General features: G+C 42.4%; 1 protein-coding gene and 1 long non-coding RNA gene across 3 annotated transcripts in view; one reads left to right on the forward strand and one right to left on the reverse strand.

Moving 5' to 3' along the window:
* The window catches only part of LOC147018837 (endothelin-converting enzyme 1-like), a 102,323-nt gene that overhangs the window by 47,629 nt on the left and 32,516 nt on the right, over positions 1 to 22,178 (forward strand). For both annotated transcript variants that reach the window (XM_085898909.1, XM_085898908.1), the window contains 3 exons: positions 530 to 628; positions 16,520 to 16,591; positions 18,079 to 18,179. In XM_085898909.1, coding sequence (XP_085755035.1) covers positions 530 to 628; positions 16,520 to 16,591; positions 18,079 to 18,179 — 272 coding nt within the window. The remainder of the gene's footprint in view (positions 1 to 529; positions 629 to 16,519; positions 16,592 to 18,078; positions 18,180 to 22,178) is intronic.
* Positions 335 to 14,992, reverse strand: LOC147018838 (uncharacterized). Its single transcript, XR_015062550.1, has 2 exons — positions 14,942 to 14,992; positions 335 to 3,522 (listed from the first exon to the last, which is right to left on the reverse strand). It is a non-coding gene; the product is annotated as an uncharacterized LOC147018838 (long non-coding RNA).

Genomic DNA, 22,178 nt, shown 5'->3' on the forward strand with positions numbered 1-22,178 from the left:
TCGAGTTCATCTGCCTCCTTCAATCCTGAAGGTTTTTGCAGAACAACCTCCGGTTGTTTGTCTGTGTTCTATCCTTTTAAATGCTGAACTTCAAGCAAGGAAGCAGCACGTGCCATATTAAGTGCTTGGTACGACTTGGCCGGGGTTTGAACCGCCGACCTCCCAAATTCAGAGTGGACACTCTGCCGATTACATCACTGAGGCTGGTTCTATCTTGCACTGATCCGGGTTCAAGTCTGGTTCTATCTTGTTAATGTATTTTTCACAGAACCTCTAGGATACCGTCGTGACTGATTCTAGTGTGTGATGTATATACAGTGGAATACACAAACCATAAGAAGTGAAATTTATTTCGTAGTTTTGACCACCATGGACAATCATCCAAAGTGGGCAGTTTAATAAATGGTTATATGGACATTACATTACCATAGACACAACCATCTTGGGCCCAGTGGCCTTTTTTTCTCTTTGTCTACTCGTTTTACCCCTCTTTGATTTCTCATGTTTTTCTTTTCTCTAATTATTTCAGATTCAGCACATGATTGATGAGATTACCAAGATCTTTGTGAAAGACTTGGATTCACTCAGCTGGATTGACAATGAGACAAAAGAAGCTATTGCTCGTAAGGTACAGTTGGAAATTATATTCTTTGTTGTTTTTACCTGCAAGATCAACCTTATACAGATGTGCAGTGGCCTGCAAAGTGTTCAGCCCCCACCAATAATGCCACTTTTAGATGAATTACAAACTTTTAGAAACTATTTTTCCAAATGAATTTTTTTATTCATAACTGAAGAGATCAAACGAAACACTGTTATAGTTGAAGGATGTTACGTGTCAGGATACCTATAAAAAAACATGTTCAAATCAAAATTCACTGGTTGTAAAAGTATTCAGGCCCTGAGGTCAGTACTTAGTGGAAGCACCTTTTGTAACAATGACTGCTACATGAGTCTTTCTGGGTAGGTCTCCACCAGCTTTCCACAGTGAGATGGTGAAATCTTTGCCCATTCTCCACGTGAAAATTACTCGAGTTCTGCCAAGTTTGATGGGGATCGTCGATGGACTGCAATGTTCAAGTCTCACCATAAATGTTCAATTGGGTTCAAGTCAGGACTTTGACAGGGCCACTCAAGAACATTTATTTTCTTCTTATTCAGCCACTCCAGTGTGGCTTTAGCTTTGTGCTTCAGATCATTGTTCTGCTGAAATGTTAATCTCCGACCCAGTTTACAGATTCATGGCTGACTCAAGCAGGTTTTCATCAAGGATTCTCCTGTACCTTCTCCTGTGCCATCCATTGTTCCTTCTATTCTGACAAGCTTGTCAGTTCCTGCTGATGAAAAACAGGTTCATAACATGATGCTGTGACCACCATGCTTGACAGGAGGGATGGTGTTGACTGAGTGCTGTGCAGTGTTGTTTTTGTGCCTGCCAGATGTATCGCTTGGAATTTAGACCAAAAAATTCAATCATTGGCTCATCCGACTATAAAACGTTTCTCGACATGCCTGCAGTATCATGAGGATGCTTTTTCACAAACTCCTTACGAGCTTTTAGATGTCTCTTTTTCAGTAATGGCTTCTTTCTTGGCACCTGTCCATAGAGGTCCAGCTTTGTGAAGACAATGGGATATTGTTGATTGATGAACACTGACCCCCATCTCAGACATAGAGCCTTGCAGATCTTGCAAAGTCGTTGTTGGATTGACAGTGACATCCCAAACCAGTTTCCTGCTTGTCCGACTGCTGAGTTTGGATGGTTGACCTGGTCTGGGTGGTATGATACATCTTCCACTTCTTAATGATGGATTTCACCGTACTCAAAGGGATAATGAGTGACCTTGAAATTTTTTGATAACCCTCTACTGAATGGTGCTTCTCCACCACTCTATGTCTGACTTCTTTGGAAAACTTCTTGGTCTTCATGTTTGCCTTGTTTGTTGACCAAATGAGTTGTACCTTAAAACTCCTTCGATAAGTCGGGGAGTTGAATTTTTCAGCTAAACCACATTACATACAGGTGAAACCTATTACACTTATTTTGTAACCCTTCAAACAAATAATTTGCTCCTGAAGTGATTTAGGGTTCATAATGAAAAGGGTTTGAATACTTATGTAAATGAGAATCATCTGATTTTCTCTGTTATTCTAACTTATTCACATTTCATCTGCATTGGATGGGGGTGAATACTTTTGCAAGTCACTATACCAACCATACTTCTGCCAATTGGTGCATTTCTGCCCTTTTGCCTCCAAATTGGTTGATATCATGATTGAAAATAATTTAATTCAAAAAAATTTATCTGCTGGTGTTGTATCATGCAGCCAAGGATTTTGGGGTGTTTTTTGTTTTATTTATATATTTGTTTGTCTGTTTGTTTGTGAACTTGTTTATTTATTTGTATGTTCAGATGTACTTTTATTTTTCCACTTTTTTGTTTTCCTTCATTCCTTATCGGCATGTTGGTAGGGTCATATCCAGGACTCCCGTGACCAAGGAGAGCATAAGTTCATTTGAGGATGGATTTTGGTACTTTGGGGTATTTAGAAAAAAATGAGCTCCTATGCCCCTCCCAAAAGTGTGGGCTTACTCCACCAGAGGGCAAAATCCAAAATGGCCGCTGGTGGCCATCTTGGACATTACACAATTACATAACTCTTGAGTAAAATAACTTACAGACATGAAATAAGTGTCGTTTTTTTATTAATTTAATGACCTAGGGGTCCATTCCAGTGGTTATTCTTTCATTTCGTGGTCATCTTCAATGTGAAATCCAAGATGGTCACCAACAGCCATATTGAATATATGAATATTTCACATCTTCCAAACCAGTTAAGGAAGGAAGACAATTAAGGTATTGTTTTCAAGTAATTATATGGAGGGAAATTCATTCCAGGTGTAACTTGTCGACTTGGAGGTCATCTTCACTATGAAATCCAAAATGGCCGCCAGTGGCCATCTTGGAAAAAAATTTAAAATACTTAAATCTTGAGTAAATTAACATACAGACATGAATTATGGTGTCTTTTGACTACAAATTAATTCCAGGCGTTACTTGCCCATTTTGAGGTCATCGTCAGACCTGAAAATGTGATCTAGGTTGTTTCTAACTCATTTTTATGGTCATTTTTGCAGCTCATTCATCATTCAGCTCACGCCTTTCATCATTAATCTTATTGTTGGTTATGTACTTGAGCCAGTAGCGATGATGGTATCGTATCTCAGCTGCAAATGGGTCAGGTGTGGCGTCAATCAGTTTGAAAATGCGATCTCTCATGTCCATGTCGTCTAGTAACACTGTATGCTGTTTAAACACGTTCCAAGCCTTTTTTTGATTTGGAAGATACAAAGTATTTAATTTCCGTCTCAGATGCTTTTTGTCTTCTGGACACATGCACCAGACACATAAGTTTTTATCATGTAGATGCCCTATACTCGAACGTAGACGTTTCGGTGAAGGAGCTGGAAGGGGATCAGCAGCAGCAGATTTCGGGGTCTCGGACGCAGACGTAGATTCACTGCACACACAGGAAAAAAAACAAGGTATTGAGTTCATGTGTGGTGGTAACAACTAGCAAACACAAGATCAATTGAGGAAATCCAAACCCAATAAAACAGCAGGGTTGATCAGAGGCAAATGCAGACACAACAAATGAAGTTCAATTGTCAAAATTTTGCACCTCCAATTATGCATAAAAATGCGCAAGTGTAAAGAAAACATGAAACCAACAAACTCAACGAAATAAAATAGTGAGCTGGAACTAGTGTGAACAAATCAGCAGGAACTGTTCTCCAAGCACAAATAGCAGAAAAGGTCAGGGCAAAACAAGGCCAACGCAGTATTTAAAAACTGCCTGTGGAACTGCAACTGTAGGGGTTACCTGCTTTGTTCACTATATGCAAATTTTCGCTTTTCAGCTTGCTGGAGCTTTCTCTTGCTTGAAATAGACAGGTAACATTCCTTGTACATGTAAAGACCTTTGCGTCCCTTTTCCCAGTTGACACTCATACACCATGCCAAACCTATTTAGCCCCCTCCAATTAGCTGCTTTTTCACACAAGCTTTGCCACTTTCCACTAGAAATCCCCATCAGGTGAGTCTTCCTGATCAATATGATCACCACATTGCAACACACATTGAGGAGGGGGGTTGCTACTTCTGCTACTGGTTGATTCTTCAGACATGTTAGTCTGAACTTAGTTAATTCTGTTACTCAACAGTTGGGATGTGATGTGATGACTGATCAGTTGTAGTGGCAGTCGGTGGTCTTTTGGTAGCAGAAATCCAATGATCCTGTGACAAAATAAACAGCATAATTTCTATAATAGTAAAAAGCTACAAAATTTCGGAAGATGGGACCTTCAAATATTCAATATGGCAGTTGGCAGCCATCTTGAATTTCATGTTAAAGATTACCGCAAAATGAGAAAATAACCACTGAAATGGAATCCAAGTTATTAAATTAGTAAAAAACGACACTTATTTCTTGTCTATAAGTTATTTTACTCAACAGTTATGTAATTGTGTAATTTCAAAGATGGCCGCCAGTGGCCATTTTGGATTTTGCCCTCTGGTGGAGTTAGCCCACACTTTTGGAAGGGGCATAGGAGCTCATTTTTTTTCTAAATACCCCAAAGTACCAAAATCCATCCTCAACGAACTTATGCTCTCCATGGTCACGGGAGTCCTGGATATGACCCTACTATGTTTGAATTTAGCCAGAACAACAATATCTTTCCTGAACACAATAACATATTTTCATTGCATATGTTTTCCTTCTCTTTTCATTGTTTTTGAAAAGTTGAATTTATTGTAATAAAACCTTTAAGGATGACAGCAATAGTGTGCAGCCTGTGACTTCTGGTTGCATCATTTTTTCTGGGGGCAAGGCAGTGCCGTTGATGCAGTGCCCTCTTACCAGTACACTGGTACTCATTTTGCCGACCTCGGATGGATAAGGGGCTGATAGTCAGGTCAATATACAGTTTAACCCCCAAAAAATTGCAACAAAAGGTTTCTCAACTCATTCTGGTAAATACTATAAATTTAAAAAAGTATGACCCCTGGAAAAGTGTTTTTTTCAAGATGGCCTCCAAGATGGCTGCCAAAACCTTTTAATGATCATAGGTCAGGTCAGGTATGGGAGCATGTGCCAGAACAGCGCGTCGCTGCGTCCACTTTCCGCCGGTACTCCAGGGGCCTCCGTCTGGCCATCCCCCAGGCAGATGCCAGGCCCATCCCCATCTCCTTGAGATGATGGTCAACCTGTTGCAACCATGAGGCACGTGGTCGACCCACTGGCCTCCTCCACTCATGAGACTCCCTCGCTGAGAGAATCTGGTGAGCAGGATCAGAGTCAGGAAAACGAGCCACATGTCCATACAGCCGCAACTGACGCTCACGGACTATGCAGGTAACAAATCTCATCCGAGTCTCTCTCAGCAACCGCTCGTTGGACACAAAATCCGACCAGCGATAGCCAAGGATTCTCCGAAGAGACCGGTACCAAAGGAATTACGTCTCCGTCTCAGATCCTTGGTCAGAGTCCAAGTCTCGCACCCATAGAGCAAGACTGGAAGTACCAAGGACCTGAAGACTCGGACTTTCGTCCTCCCGCACAGGTACCGGCAGCGCCACACCCCATGATCCAGTGAATCCATGACTCCCCAGGCCCGACCCAGACGTCTATTGACCTCTGACTCGCAGCCAGCAGAGACATGAATATCACTGCCAAGGTAAGTGAATCTCTCCACGACCTCAACATCCTCACCACAAACAGACACAGACAGGACAGCAGCATCCAAGATGTCACCGAAAGCCTGGATCTTCGTTTTGACCCAAGAAACCCGTAATCCCAACGGCTCCAACTCCTCATTCAGCACCTCGAGGGCCCCCAAGAGGATGTCTAAAGCCTCCGCAAAGATGACTGCATCATCTGCAAAGTCAAGGTCCGAGATCTTGACATTCCCAAATGACGCACCGCAACTTGATCTCTCCGACATCCTCCCTAGAATCCAGTCCATACAAGTGCTGAAAAGTGTGGGGGCAAGTACACATCCCTGACGAACTCCAGTAACAACTGGAAATAAGTCAGAGATGGTACCACCACACTTCACAGCACTCTCAGTACCAGAGTAGAGTTCAGACATCAGATCGATCAGTTTTGGTGGCACCCCACAAAGACAAAGAATCCTCCAGAGGACATCCCGATTCACTGAATCGAACGCTTTACAGAGATCAACATAGGCTGCAAGCAGCCCCTGCCGAAACTCTCGTCTGCGTTTGGTGAGGACACGAAGTGCAAGGATACGGTCAATCGTTGACCTCTTTGGTGTAAAGCCTGACTGCTCTGGACGCTGGTGCTCAAGCAGATGGTGGCGAACCCTATCGAGAATTATCCGAGCAAAGACCTTGCCCGGCACTGAGAGCAGCGTCACCCCTCGGTAGTTGTTGCAGTCTTGGCGATCACCTTTCCCTTTCCAGAGAGGGACAACAAGGCCCCTCTTCCAGTCAGTTGGGATGATGCCTGTGTTCCAGGCAGAGCACAGAACTGCATGCAACAACACGAGTGCAGCATTTCCACCAGCCTTGAGAAGTTCAGCATGGATGCCACAGATCCCTGGAGCTTTGCCCCGTTTCAACTGGTTCACCGCAGCCCGTGTTTCCACAAGCGTAGGTGGACCACAGTTGATTCGAGGGTCAGCAACAGGGATTGTAACACCCTTGACGTCCAACTCGACAGCTGGGGGATCAGCCTGGTACAACCGCTCAAAGTAACCGGCCCAGCGGGCCTTCACTTCAGACTCCTCTGTCAAGAGCCTACCACTCTCTGCTCGAACTGTAGTGCTCCGAGGGATGGGCTTGGATGAACGTAATGTGCGAATTCCCCTGTAAGCGGGATGAGAATCACCTGTCCACAGGTGATGCTCTACCCCCTCACAGATTCCTCGCACATAGGCCTCCTTGTCCACCCTCAGTGCACGTACAGTTTTACGCCTCAGCTCCCTGAACAGCTCAGCTCTGCCATTCAGCCTGGCCCTGCGACTCTGGTCAATGGTATCCAGTGTCCCTTGAGAGACAAAATTCTTCTTTGCCCTGCGGTGAGCTCCAAGGCATCCACCGGCAACATCAAGGACGGTGGTCTTGAAGGCGCTCCACAACTCTTCAGGACCCCCCAAAGCACCCAGACCCCCCAAGTGTCCACTCAGCCTGTTCGCAAACTCCTCAGCTACTCTCTCATCCCTGAGCTTGGCAACATCCAGTCTCAGCTGGGATGGTACCATTCTCCAGGATTTAAGGTGCAGCTTTAGAGTTGCTACAACAAGCCTGTGGTCAGTATTGAGGAACTGAGCACTCCGGTAGACCCTGCAGTTCTGGATCATCCTCCAACGACCGTCAATGAGGACATGGTCAATCTCCTTTGCCACACCGCCAGCGTTGGAATACCAAGTCCAGCGATCATATCATAACTGTTGATCATGTTAACAAGTCAATGATCATAACTCTGTAACTATCAACTCAAATTTGATGATCTTGATGTCTATCCCTTGGTGTTTGGGGGCAAAGAACACATTAAGATCATAAAAAAATGATGTTGGCCTATTATGTAACACAAAAATCCAACCTTTGTCCATAGAATAAGTTTCAGAGCGTTCAGTTTTGAGTGTCATCCTCCTCCTCAGTATCGACCTCCAGAGTGTTGTTTGGATTGTCACAGTTTTCAGTTTGGCAAGGGCCACATGCAGCAGTGCAGGGGAGTTCATAGCGTCTGCAGCTGCATCGAGAGGATTTGCACCCCCTCGAACAGTTGCGATGGATAATTTTCAAGAGTTCGTGAGGCACAGCATTGTTTTGGGTCATAATTGTAATTAACTGATCATTTTTCTGTTTCCATCCCCATTTGGTTGGGTTCATTTCATTTGCCATCCCCATCCATACCATAATTTCAAAGTACACACGTTGGCTATGAAATCTTGTTGCAGGTGATGTTGGTGGAAGCCGTTCAGGAGTGACAAATGCTTGAGCAGTTGCCACTTTCTTGGTGAAAATGATATGGCGCAGTGATGAGAGCGTATCATTAGACTTGCCACCAAAGAGATCAACCATCAGGTCTTTTCCAAGATCTGATATGTCCTCTTGAGATTTGTTTTGAAGGATGAATGCACTAGCACAGGACTTCATGACAGGATTAGATTTCACTAACTTTCGGAAGGCTGACTTTTTCTGATGCCAAAAATCCTTGAAGTTGAATCACAGCCTGTGTAGGCATGTACAAAGAGCAACTCATTGCTCACATCTTCTCCTAAAGTGTCTTTCAACAGGTTAATGTTTACACTTTGTGTTCTTTTGACTGCATATTTGCGTCAGAATGGAAGTAGATGATCTCATTGTCTGTTCTAGAGTAATGAAGGAGCAAGATCAGCAAATCTGTATCCTCACCGACCAATGTTGTGGTGCAATGACGGGATCGTTCAACAGTTGCCTTAACGATATCAACGTCGGCATCCCCTGGTGACTGAATGACATGGCATCCCCTTTTAGTTAGTGCTGTGCTGATGAGAGCAATCATGTCTGCCTTGTTTTTGTCACGAGACAAAAAGTCCTCCTTTTTGCCTGAAAACTCTGTTTCTGCAGTGAAATTAACAATAGGGTGCAGGTTTTGTCCTCATCTCTGATGTGTGTTGTCTTTTATGGAGGGACCTTCACCATAGCCATCGAACACCACTGTCGCTAGTCCGTAATGTCTCACAGTGAAATCTGCATAAGACTCAGCTATTGCATTATATGAGTCGCCTTTCTTCCACGGTAAACGATGGAGCAAAGAGCCACCATTGAGCACGTAACAATCTGTTTTAGGAATAGAGTTCATCACAGCCTCACTTGATAAGTCCGCAGCATGGTCTCGAATTGCCTGAGCAAGCTGAGGTTTGTCTGCTTTTCGAAGAATGTTCCTGACCTCAAAGAGGGCTGGAGGGTAGGGGCTTAGTTCATATGTCAAAACATCTTCAAGGGAAAGATATCCTGACCTTGACACCACAAGGAAATGCTGGAACAGAAGGGCAGGATCAATGGTATGATCAGGAGCAATCTTCACAGCAGAGATATTCCCAAGGGTTTGGGCTCTGTCTTTCCGCTTGAATTTGTTAGTAAATGCCGACTTTCCGATTATATCTTCAATGATCTTGTTCCCAACCGATTCAAAGGCATGTACATTCACATCTGGCCCAGCCACTATCCCGTTGACAATGTTTCTCAGGGTAGAATCAGATGTGAAGGGTGAGCAGGCTGCAAGCTTTATCCGAATTTTCTCGAGATCAGATGCATCTCTTTTGATGCGTGCCTCAGTTGAGTCTTTGTGTTGCGGACTTGTAGTATAGGTCAGGTCTGTGAAATCCTGCATCGCACTGTTGTACTCGGATGTTACAGGTGCAGATAAGGTCCAAAGGTTTCGCATGTCCTCGGTCATCCCACTGCCGCGAGTTAGACCACCAGTGCTCTTTAGAGACCTCATCAACGTTTGTTCAATGACAAGATCACTACTAAGCCCTGCCCAGCACTGATTGCTCCTATGAACAACGTGAAAACCATCAATGAACTTTCGATAAACGTCTGGGTGGTTTCCTCCAGGTTGCTCATTTGCTGCAAGTAGTAATGAGCAGATCGCAGGTAATTGAAGTGCCCAGCTGCAGCAAAGACAGTTAGGCAATTGGACACTGCCTGCAAATGCATCAACTAAGACCCAGTACGATCCGCCTTGATCAACATTCTTGCCATGCCAACCATACGCTGATAATTATGCCACAACTGGCTGGTCTTTGAGGTCTGAGCAAGTTCAGATTTCTTCTTCTCCGTTACTGTCTCGAGTTGGATCAAAACCTCAGAACAAGCAGCATCTCCTAGCGTCGTCTCTCCGCTAAGAAGGGAGGAGTACAATTCCTCGGCTTGATCCAGCAGTGTCTGAATCTCGGGATTGTCTTTGGCCATTTCCGTAAAAAGCTGGCTATGCAGGCACTTGTCAACAAGAAGATGGCCCCGCAAAGCCCTCTGGACAGCTTTCCCTGTCATCATGTGCACAACTGCATTTTCTCCATAGACAGTCTCAAACATGTTTTTGAGACCGGTCCCTTCCATGAGAGTTCCTATGGCCCCCAGCAAGTTCATGTATGGAAACACCCCAACATCAGAACAATGCCTTTCAGGTGACTACTTTGTGGCGCATCAATGATGACTTTGGCAGCCTTCCAATACAAGGGCTGGTCAAAAGTTACAATGGTGGGAAGGTTGTGCTTCATGGTAAGGTTGCAAACAAAGTCTAATGTAGACACAATGCATGATTTGTCTCCAGAGTGCATATTGATCATAGGCAAGAATTTGACTGACGACTGGCCAGGGTGGTGGCTCCCCTGATGCAAGATATGCATCATCCCCTGCCAATTCGGTGTTGCCTCTTTGAAGCCGAAGGAGACTTCCCACAGAATATCGATCCTCTGGTCACAGTCAAGAAATCTCGGCGGTCCTCGAAGACTACCTCATGACAATCATGCCTTGCAAACCTGAACTCCAAGATAGGAATTTTTGTCTTGTTTTCAGTTTTCAGTTCTGAGATCTGTCGTCGCGTAATGAGACGGTTCGTCCGTTTTCCAGGGGTGACAGAGGCAATGACACCCATTCCATGAAATGTCCCTTTGCCGTCAATAGTGATAACGTTGTGATCAACATTATCCGCGGCAAAGAGGACAGACATCTCCAGCAAATCTACATCACCACCTAGGACATCAGGTTCCACACAATCCGCTGCATTTTTTTCAAATCTGATCACTTCTGTGTATGAGCAACAGAATCCCATTTCATGAAGACTATCCACAAGGAACTTCAAACGATACAGATGATGGATTTGCACAGCAAGTCCCACTTGTAGCGGTGCAATGACAGCTCTTCGGCGAACTGCCTGAATTATGGCATAACCAACTGCCGCAACCTTGCGTCTTTCCCAATGAACAATGTTTCCAGTGCTGTCCGCAGACTAGTCGGAATGAACGATAGGGCTGAATGAAGTTTTAAATCCTCACTACTTGAATACTGATTCGTCACGGTAGAAACCTGAAATTTGATATCACTTCTGATTAACCTAGCAGCAGTTTCAATAATAGCACGTTTTTGGGACTCATCGTCGCCTTCCTGAAACTTTTGCTTGTAGTATGATCTCAGAATCTGCGAGGTTTGTTCTCTCATCGTAACAATATCGTCCAAGCCTTCTCCTTCAGAAAAATGAATTGAGTCCTTAAAGTGTTTTTTAAGACGCTTTTTCAAAGTGTAATTGTCATACGGTTCCGAATCGGGATTGTAAAGATACCCTTTCATTATGAGGCTCAAAGATGTAACAGTTAGTTGTTCCTCATTGTTCAGTTCTAGGTAAGCACACATTTTTCTGAAATGCTTCATACTTATCTTCATCTTTAGGACGACCAGACTTTCTACGCTTGGCATCGTGGGCATTCTGGAACTCTAAAGGCACAGACTTAAAGGACCGGAAATTTCCACTACACGAATGATGATAAAGTCCGTCTGCTGCATGTAAATCTTGTAAATAGTATTCAATCCGACCCTTTACAGGAAGTCCCCAATCATCTGAACGCGATTCACAGACCTCCAAAATTGTCTCCACAAATGTGTCGGTCAGTACCCAGCTAAAGTGTCCCTTGTCCAACTCAATTTTACATCCACAGAATATGCAATCCTTTTCACTGTCAAACTTTTAGTATGTTATAAAGTACACTAAAACCTACCAGAATCGGTTGAGAAACCTTTTGTAGCAATTTTTTGGGAGTTGAGGGGGTATTTTCCATATATTGACCTGACTATGAGTCAACTGGTGTTAATTTAACGAACAACAGGGACTCAAACTCAGGACCCTAAGATCTTAAGAAGGCTGACGCAAAATTTATTGACACGTTTTTGGTTTGTGTTTTTAATTTGCCACTCGAGATAATTTTTCAGTTACCTATTTTGCAGTCAACCTTTAGTTTTATAGGTGAGCAATGGACTGTGCTTTAATTTAATTCACAAAGTAATTAAATTGTACAGTTAGGGAAGGAAGGAAAGTTAGAAATTATATGAAGGACCTATGTATGAACACGTCATGGTTTATTTCAGTGTTTATTTGGTCCTCTTGATATTGTCATGGACTATTCCTCACATACTTGGTGATAAAAATGGATGCCTCACGAATTACCGGGGGGGGGTACAAGTATTGTTACCCCCCTCCCCCCCCCCCCAGCACGTGAAGCGAAAAGCAGGGTAAGCAATTGGTTCATGTCCGTCCATCTGTCTGTCTACAAATGTCAGTTTATGATCGAGGAACAACTTATTTCAATTGAATGTTATATTTTGAACATGAATTGGAACATGAATCGGAAGACGTCTGCCATTTTACCATACTTTGGCTCGAAATTCATCCCAATCGCACCTGCGCAGAGAGGAGTGAAATTTTTGTTTTTTACTCTGTCTGCTTGCCTGACAGTCAAATAAAATGGAAAATCATTCCAAACAGGAAACTTACTGTTTTTAAGGATGTTATAAAGGACACAAATACCAGTCAGTATAATAGTGGGGCAACTTAGCATAACAATTGTGCATTTTGTGAGGGAAGCACCAAATTTGGCACAGTAGTAGCCTAACATATTATGAACAGATTTGGATATTGGGCCATCTCAAATTCAGCCGCCGATGGCTGTGGCAGCCATTTTCTAAAATGGCCTCTAGCGGTTACTATAATTTCACTCTAACATTGGTTTGAACATTTATTAAAAGCTGAATTAAGAAAACATAACCTGTAGCCACCTCAAGTTTTAAGGGAGCCGCCATTTTGCAAGATGGCTGCTAATTATTTGTTGTACTGGAAAACTATCTCACTCATAGAAATTGGTTGTTGAGAATGGTGGCAAATGAATCAAGGGCTGCGTCTGATTGATATGAATACCAACCGCTTATGTAAAGTCAGTGGTTGTTGAGCATGGTTGCAAACGAATCATGGGCTGCGTCTCATTCATATGAATACCGACATCTCACTCATAGAAATTGATCGAGAGATGTCTGATTTAAATGTTCTGAATCAGTGACACAGTCTGCTCTGTTAATATTCTCTCAATTTTGTGAGCACTTTCCCTCACACACACACAAAGCTGTGCATTCAAGTGCGGCCTTTTTGCACTTGCAACGCCTCAGACAGCTCTTCTTGCACTTGCACGATACTAGCTCATAGCACGTGTGGGCTGCTCTGGGTAGCTTCTTCCAGTGTGGCTTGTACACCCCCTCGTCATTCTTGACCCAGCCCCAGCTGGATGGAGGAGGCAGCGCTGGCATTGGTAGCAGTGTTTGACCCCACACATGGCCTCCTTGGTAGGCCGCCCTCTTCACATGCTCCTCCAGAGCTGCCTTGGTTGGCGGGATCAGCTGCACGTTGTTGTTCTTCTTCTCGAAGAGTTTCTTCCGGGCCTTGTCAATGTCGTTGCATGTGCTGGTTCTGTCATAGAGCAATATGACGAACTTCTCGATGGTGTGCATGACATCGTCTGGTATGCCACTTGGTGCAGAGGATAGCTTCAGCAGTGCGTCTGTAAGTTCTGGCAGAACGGTCCAGATTGTCCAAGCAGTCTTCTTACCATGTCCAGCAAAGCTAGATATAGTGTCACACCCAGTCAGAGCGTGAAACATTGGGAGTACCTGTGCCTTCTCTGGTCCGAGGCCAGCTGCTATTTCATGGGCTGCCAGGTACCGAAAACTCTTCCCAGTGCCAAATGCTAGCCACAGTTCATCTTCTGGTTGCAGTCCCTGGGCCACTGACACAGCCAACACCACAACATAGGTGTCAACTGTCTTGATCAATATCTTGTGGTGACCATGGTTGGCTGCATGGGATGCATGCAACAACATTCGACTGTCATCCATATTCTCAACTGCAGCAGGACCTGCAATTTCCTTTTTGTCAAGGACAACCAGATCCATGCTCTCTTCCTCAAAGGGGTTGTCAAGCTCTTCTATGACGCTGACAAGGGCACGGACATCCTTGGCGAAAGAGGTTTGCACACTTGGTGTCTGGTCGTGATGACGTGTGTCCTCTCGCCTCCCCCAGTGTTGACGGCCATCTTGGAACTCTTCTGTGGCCCTGGCAACTTCTGGCCCAGCAATCCTCCAACGCCGCAGGGCTACTGTCATCCATTCATCCATATTTAGGTTACTTCGAGCCGATGTGCTGAGATGTGTTGCGATTGACTGTAAGAGTCAATAAAAATGCAGTTTCAGAAAAAGGAAGGGTTACTCAACAAACTGACCAAAACAAATGAGCTTAGCCATGAAAATGGAAACTAGAATGGAAAACTACTTTCAAATGGTTTGGCATTGCCATCAATCGAACGAAGATAACCCGAAAACTAACGAGTTATCATGGTAAAGATATCTCGCCAACACACCGGTACGAAGAGAGAACTTCCTCACTCAGTAGCAAATTGGAACTGGCGCCGTGAAGGCAGAACGGAAATACATGCAGAACCTCATAACCCAGTAATCCGTGACTGAGATAATCCTATGAACAAATTGCACCCCGCAAACCAAACTCAACTTGATGAACTACGGTTAACAATGGGATAGCATAGAGAACTTTATGGGCACAGAACAAAATAACAATGAATCGAGTCAACAAGTGTAAGCTGGCAACTCAACCGTGCGCGATTCCAGGGTCAATATGCATGCACACAACTTCTACTACCATGTGCCAAGCCAATAGTGCTATGAATGTTTATCATTGGTTTTCATTCAGAATCTGTGTCTTAACAAGACTAATTAGTCCACTTTAACTTTTTTTTTCTCAACCAAATCTAATTGTTACTTTCTTTGACCATTATTGGACCTTTATTAGGAAATAAACTTTCACTACCAACCTGCATTCCTCTCCAGTAAAGCAGATATGTGTCATAACAGTAACCACTGGCAGCCATTTTGAAAAATGGCTGCCACAGCCATCAGTGGCTGAATTTCAGATGGCCCAATATCCAAATCTGTTCACCATATGATCGGCTACTCGTGTGCCAAATTTGGTGCTTTCCTCACAGAATGCACAATTGTTATGCTATATTTGGCTAAGTTGCCCCACTATAATAACTAATGCAACGTGTTAGATAGAGTGATGTAACAGACTGCATCAATGGTGGTAAATTCTGGAATTAATTTATTTATACGACTTTTACAATCATTATTTTATTTAAATTAAATTATACTAGCGATACCCGTGCACATGCACGGGATAGCAGTACAACATAGCTGGTAGCAGACGACAGACCGTACACGGGGAATGACAAAAATACGCATTGTGCAAAATGCAAGTGGTACTATGGAACGCCAAGACTTCCCAAACGTTGTCGGCATGTCCGCTAAGTGCCACAGCAATTTCATAGGGATCGTGTGAGGGCGAGCCGAGTTTTTAGTGTGCAAGCTTGGTATTATAATAGAGATACTTGAACACTGTAGAACACAAATCACATTTTTTATACTTCCAAGAACCTCCAGTTTTGCAGTACTTGGACTTGTTAAATAGGGTAGCATATAAGACTGCTTCAATAATGCCAACCATCCCAAAAAAATTTAAACCGTCTTTATTGTTTTATTAAAAATTGGAGTATATTCTTTAACGCTTCATGATGTAACATGTTCTATGAACTCTCTAGTTGGTAATGAAACATGTTTGTAAAAAAAATGACCAGTTTGAGAAGGAGGAAGCTCTGACTTAATTTTGCATTATTGCACACAGAGACAGACAGACAAGGGTTTTGGATGAATGTCCTGGCTCTGCAGTCTGCCATTGAAAAACAAACTGTCATTAATTTCACTGTTTCAGAGCAGCTCTGTGCTGTGGAAGTTTTTCCTTAGCATTTAAAGATATAATCTTTAAAAATTAATTTTTGAGGTTAAAAATTTAACTGGGTTTGTTGATTAATAACAAATTTTCGTTGCATTTGGTCTTATCTTAGAATTTCCGTGTTGTTTCAAAACAAGCTGACTAGATGCCAAGGTTCTCTTATACAATCTGGCAGAAGAATATAATTTCCCCATTGCTAGGTAACCATGTGTTTGTTTACTTGTTACATGTAAGAATTGGCACACTTACACGACTGTCCTCTCTACATTTTGCTTAAACATAATTTCCCTCAATAGATCCTAAAATCACATTAGCGGTGTCCCATTTCTGCTACCTGACAATGAACTGACTCTTTCATTGTCTCTTTCTGAGACTGTACTCTTAAATCTCTGTCCTGATTTTTGCTGTCCATATTATCTCTTTTTAAAATAATAACTCCTGTCATTTTATACAATTCTCATTTATCTTATTTTCATTAAATTCCATTTGCTATTGACACAAAAAGCATTTTGACATCAAAACAAGTGATCCAAACATGAATATGAAACAACTTTCATGTCTGTTGTGTTACTGTTGTTGCTGTGATTTTGCCCTTCATTCATAGGCCAACGATATCCAATCAGTAATCGGATACCAGGATGAAATACGAGACAGAGTGGACGACTTGTATGATATGGTAAGGAAAATGAATACCTTCTGCTGGTGTCGTTTTTCGAATAAGGGATGAAAGTATTTGAAATAAATAGAAAAAAAAAAAAGAGAAAGTAAATAATTAAAATGTGCAACACTCGAAAATATAATCAACCATTTGTTTTCCATCTTCCAGTTGTCATCGGACACAATTGTAGAATTGTAATCTGAAGGAAGAATCTACATTGGATAATCAATAATCATAACAATAGTCACGATAAGACATGAGGCTCTAGATAATAAAGGTGTTAGAAATTTTTCCACAAGATAGTTGATGACTCGTCGTAAACTCGCATATTTGCTTGGGATGTGACCTGACATTAATATCCGTTGTCATTCCACCCGGCGATAATCCAATGTTCACGCCAGCTGCCAGGGCTGCTGTGGCCATGGAAACGGCTTATCGAGCTGATATAGCCTGCAAGGAACCCGACTGCTCCATCTCAAATTTCCTCACAGACATTCCACACATTATCACTTCAGGCTGCCCACCAAGTCCAGTGGTGAGGACGTGGAGTGGTAGCAACAATAACAGTGAACCTGATGGTGCTTATCTCCTGTGGTTAAACAACATCGTGGTTTGAAATGTTAACCCACAATGCAGTGTGGTTCGCAGGGGATGCTAGGCTAGAGATGGTCATTGGTAGGCCTCAGGTGTTCAATGACAGGACCATAAAAAGGTGAAAAGAAAGATTCTCTAGCTATACTTGCTAATATTTTTTTTCACATTCATAAAAATAATCATCGTTACCTTCATCACATCCCTCCGCCACCCCCTTGGCCTCTACCCCTTTGCCCTCATTCCCTCATTCTCTTCTTGGGTAGTTGATGATGTCATTGTGGATTTTATCTCCAGTAGATTTGAATCAACTAAAATTGCTGCATCAGATCAGATAGCGGGGGTACAGCACAACACAGCACACTGTTGTTAATACGTACATTCGGAACAACTATTCCGAATGTATTAATTTCCATTTTAAGGTTTTCATAAGTGATGCTATTTCTACAATACTCAAAACTTTGCTTTAATATTAAATATCAAAATATGTGTCGGCCAAAAGTAATAACTTTGGTGTTTTGTAACCGAATGACTGATTTTCTGCCTGTCATGACGTACACACAGACACACACTCGTACAACATTCCAAGTGGGGTTACGGCCATTGGTATGCAAAGGGGTGTGGATTTGGGTGGTGGTAAATTGAAATAAAAATTGGAATGGGAGATTAAAAAGGGACTGGTGGTGTTGAACTGGGATTGAGTTGAAACATTTAACAGAGGTGAGGGGGAAATAGCATTTAGTCAAAATATCTGCCATTTTTTTTAGACTGTATATGATATGTAGTTGGCCTCCAACCATAAGGATAAATGTGCACTAATTTTGTGGTCCATGGCTAAGATGTTGATTTGAAATGTACCCTCTCCCCTCCTCCTCCCCCCCCCAAACCCCCACACCCCATTGATGATGTCCCAGTTCAAACCAAATGCAGACTTCTTCCAGTGCATGCTGAATTTCTACAAAGCGAAAACGCACAGAGACCTGCATCATCTTGTCATTGGGTTTCATTCATGGGAGTGAGTGTCATTTTTGTTTTTCTTTGCAAGAGTGAGGCTCATGGAAGAACAAGGTTAAAATGACAGTTAGGTAGCAGACCAACAATTGGGCACAACCAGCAAGGGAATACACAAACATGAGAGAGAGAGAGGAAACACTGAGGTGAGTAACTAAGGCAGGGGTTCTTAACAGGGGGTATCCATACCTCTTGGGGGTATGGGAACTAAATGCTGGGGGTATGGAACTCGATCTCTGAATATTTTTATATATTTGACTTATTAATTTATAGTTGGTTAGAATGTTAGATTATAACTAGCACTGTTACTCAATATTCACTGTTATTCAAAGTTTGTATATTTTTAATTTCTCGGTTATTTTTTATTTAATTTTTTTGTAAATATATATGATAAATGCTTATGATTGCCTTTCATGTTCTATTCCTAGCTATCCATGTCTAAAATAAATTCAAGCAATTGACATCTTTGGAAATTCATAGTCAACTAATAGGACTGGTGATGATGATGATTTTGACAGTCAAGTGAAGGGGGTATGGGACCATGTTGGGCAATCCATTGGGGGTCTGGAATCATTAAAAGGTTAAGAACCCCTGAACTAAGAGTTGGGTTTGGGAAGGTGAATGGGGGTAATAAAGATCATGGATCAGAATGGGGGTGATACAGAGGGGATGTTGCACTGCCTGCTTGAAGCCCTGGAGGGAAGAAGGGGAAATGACAGCTTCTGGAAGGTGGTTCCAGAGATGAGAGCAGCATGGATCAAAGGAGTTAATGCATTCAGTCAGCCTAAACCATACACCAGAGATGAACTTGACAAGGTGTCACCATGACTTGGAGGAAGGATAGTGGTTTGAAAGTTCAGCCTTGATATTTGCAAGATGATGTTTTCTGCCTTGCCTCAGGATGGACACACACTTGTTGCGGGCCTTATGAAATGAACGAAAGTTACCATCAGTCAGGTTAGTTTTCCAAGCTGAGAAAGCAAGCTGCTTGACTGCAACTCCCAGAGGATTCAGTGTACCAGCGTCTTGACTCAAGAGCCCTGTTCTTCATTGCATGGCCCGCGACCCACTGGTGGCCTAAAATGCGGCCCTGACACGTGGCCGATAATACACAACTGTGAAAACACCCCATCATAATCCACCATAAATGCTATCAAATTGACTCAATGGGTTCAAATGTGTTCCAGTGCGACACATAAAATTAATGTAACTACATCAGTGGATGGCAGATTGCAAACAATTATGTTGTAGCCCAGTAACCACAACAAAAATTTTTTTTTTAAAGATTACGTGGAGGCTTGGCCTAATAGCAGCCATTTTGGAGTCTTGCAGGTGGTGTGGCGGCTCTTACACTGATGTCTTATCAACAAAAGTGACCCCCTTCTAAAAAAAAAAAAAAAGTGAAGATCACTCTTTGAGAGGATAGGAAAACCACAGGCAGGATTGGATAAACTGGTGCATGAGAGAAAGTAATTTTTTTAATGAAAGTACTGGTATTGCCTAATAGAATCAAATCAAGTGCTGTGGAGATGGTGGTTCAATCCTTCTGTGAGAGAAACAATTGAATTGAGAGAAACCATTTGGTTTGGGTGAACAGCCCTACTTGGTCATTGAGGTTGCTCCTTTACAATAGCCAGAGAGATGCGAGTCTTGACAAGAAATGATCAGAAGAGCCAATATGGGCAGAAAAGGAACAAGAGAGATTGAATGGAAAGTTATTCACAACTACATCCAGGAAGGAGTTGGGAAGTCTGGGTTAAGAAGTTTAGAGATTGGGTCAAACCCACAGTGACAGAAGGCCTTTGCTGCAATGACATGGCTGGTTGTTGCTGAACCAGCACCTAGTTGCTGACAGTTGAAGTTATTGCAAATGAGAAACACGGATTTGGATTGGGTGATGGGTGATTATCCAATCAAGATATTCTAGTTTTGTATTTTTAATAAATTTTCTGATATTTGTAGAATTTGTTTTTCACTTGGAAGTTGTGGGTTATGATATGTAAATAAAGGTAGAAAAAGTCTGACTTGATGCAATTTAATTCCAGGCTAAAAGACAACAAAGAGTGAAAAATTTGAAAAGGGGTGTAGACTTTCTATAGGCACTGTATATATACTGTATCGATACAGTGCCTTCAGAAAGTATTCACACCCCTTAGATTTTTTAGAATTTTGTTGTGTTCCAGCCTGAATTAAAAATGGATTGAATTTAATTTTTTTGTCATCAATCTACACAAAATATCCCATCATGTCAAAGTGGAATTTTTTGTTGAGAATTTTTTTTACAAATTAATTAAAAATGAAAAGCTGAAATGTCTTGCATCAATAAGTATTCAACCCCTTTGGTATGACACTCCAAATTGAGCTCAGGTGCATCCAATGTACTTTGATCATCCTTGAGATGTCGCTACAACTTGATTAGAGTCCACCTGTGGCCAATTCAATTGATTGAACATGACTTAGAAATAAACACACCTTTCTATATAAGGTCCCATGGTTCACAGTGCATGTCAGAGCAGAAACTCCACCATGAAGTCCAAGGAACTGTCCATGGAACTCCGAGATAAAATTGTGAGGAGACATAGATCTGGGAAAGGGTATAAAATAATTTATGAAGAGTTGAAAGTTCCCAAGAGCACAGTGAGCTCCATCATTAGGAAATTGAAAGAACATGGAACTACCCAGACTCTTCCTAGAGCTGGCCGTCCGACCAAACTGAGCAATTTGGCAAGAAGGACCTTGGTCAGGGATGTGACCAAGAACCCAATGACCACTCTGACAGACCTACAGAGTTCCTTGGCTGAGATGGGAGAACCTGCTGGAAGGACAACAGTCTCTGCAGCACTTCACAAATCTAGGCTTTATGGGAGAGTGGCAAGACAGATGCTGCTCCTGAGAAAAAGGCACATGACAGCATGCTTGGAGTTTGCAAAAAGGCACGTGAAAGATTCTGAGAGCACGAGGCAAAATATTTTTGGTCCAATAAAACGAAAATTGAACTCTTTGGCCTGAATGTAAAGCGCTACATCTGGCAGAAACCGAGCACGGCTCATTACCCATTTAACACCATCCCGACCATGAAGCATGGTGGTGGCAGCATCATGCTATGGGGATGCTTTTCAGCAGCAGGGACTGGGAGACTTGTAAGGACAGAGGGAACAATGAAAGGAGACAAATACAGCCAAATCCTTCAGGATAACCTGCTTCAGAGTGCAAAAGACCTGAGACTGTGGCAAAGATTTATGTTCCAATAAGACATACATACAGCCAAAATACATAAAAATACATACATACAGCCATACTTTGACTGGGCCAAATACAGCCAAAGCAACACTGGAATGGCTTCAGAACAAGAATGTGAAAGTCCTTGAGTGGCCCAGTGAAAGCCAAGACTTGAATCCCATTGAGAATCTGTGGAAAGACTTGAAGATTGCTGTTCACCGACACTCCCCATCCAACTTGACGGAGCTTGAGCAAATCTGCAAGGAAGAATGGGAGAAAATCCCCAAATCCAGATGTACAACGCTCATGCAGACATACACAAGAAGATTTGAAGCTATAATCGCTGCCAAAGGCACTTCTACGAAGTATTGACTCAGAGGGTTGAATACTTAAGTTCATTAAATATTTCTGTATTTCATTTGCAATTAATTTGTAAAAATTTCGATAAACATATTTTCACTTTGTCATTATGGGGTATTTTGTGTAGATTGGTGACAATAATCTTTAATGTAATCCATTTTAAATTCAGGCTGTAACAACAAAATGTGAAAAGTCAAGGGCTGTGAATAACTTTTTGAAGGCACTGTACATACATACATACATACATACATACATACATACATACATACCTACATACATACACTCTCTGCCATAACAAAAACCAAACATGTAGAATTGAGAATGTAATTGTTGAAGGACTGTTCTAGCGTTCATTCCAAGTGCCTTTTTGGCACGATTGATGTGCAGAACACCTGATTGCAACTTTCCATGAAACAAAATTACC

This window comes from Eptatretus burgeri, chromosome 10, assembly GCF_056783735.1.
Source record: "Eptatretus burgeri isolate ZD-2024b chromosome 10, Ebu_testis_v1, whole genome shotgun sequence".
Classification (NCBI taxonomy): Eukaryota; Metazoa; Chordata; class Myxini; order Myxiniformes; family Myxinidae; genus Eptatretus; species Eptatretus burgeri.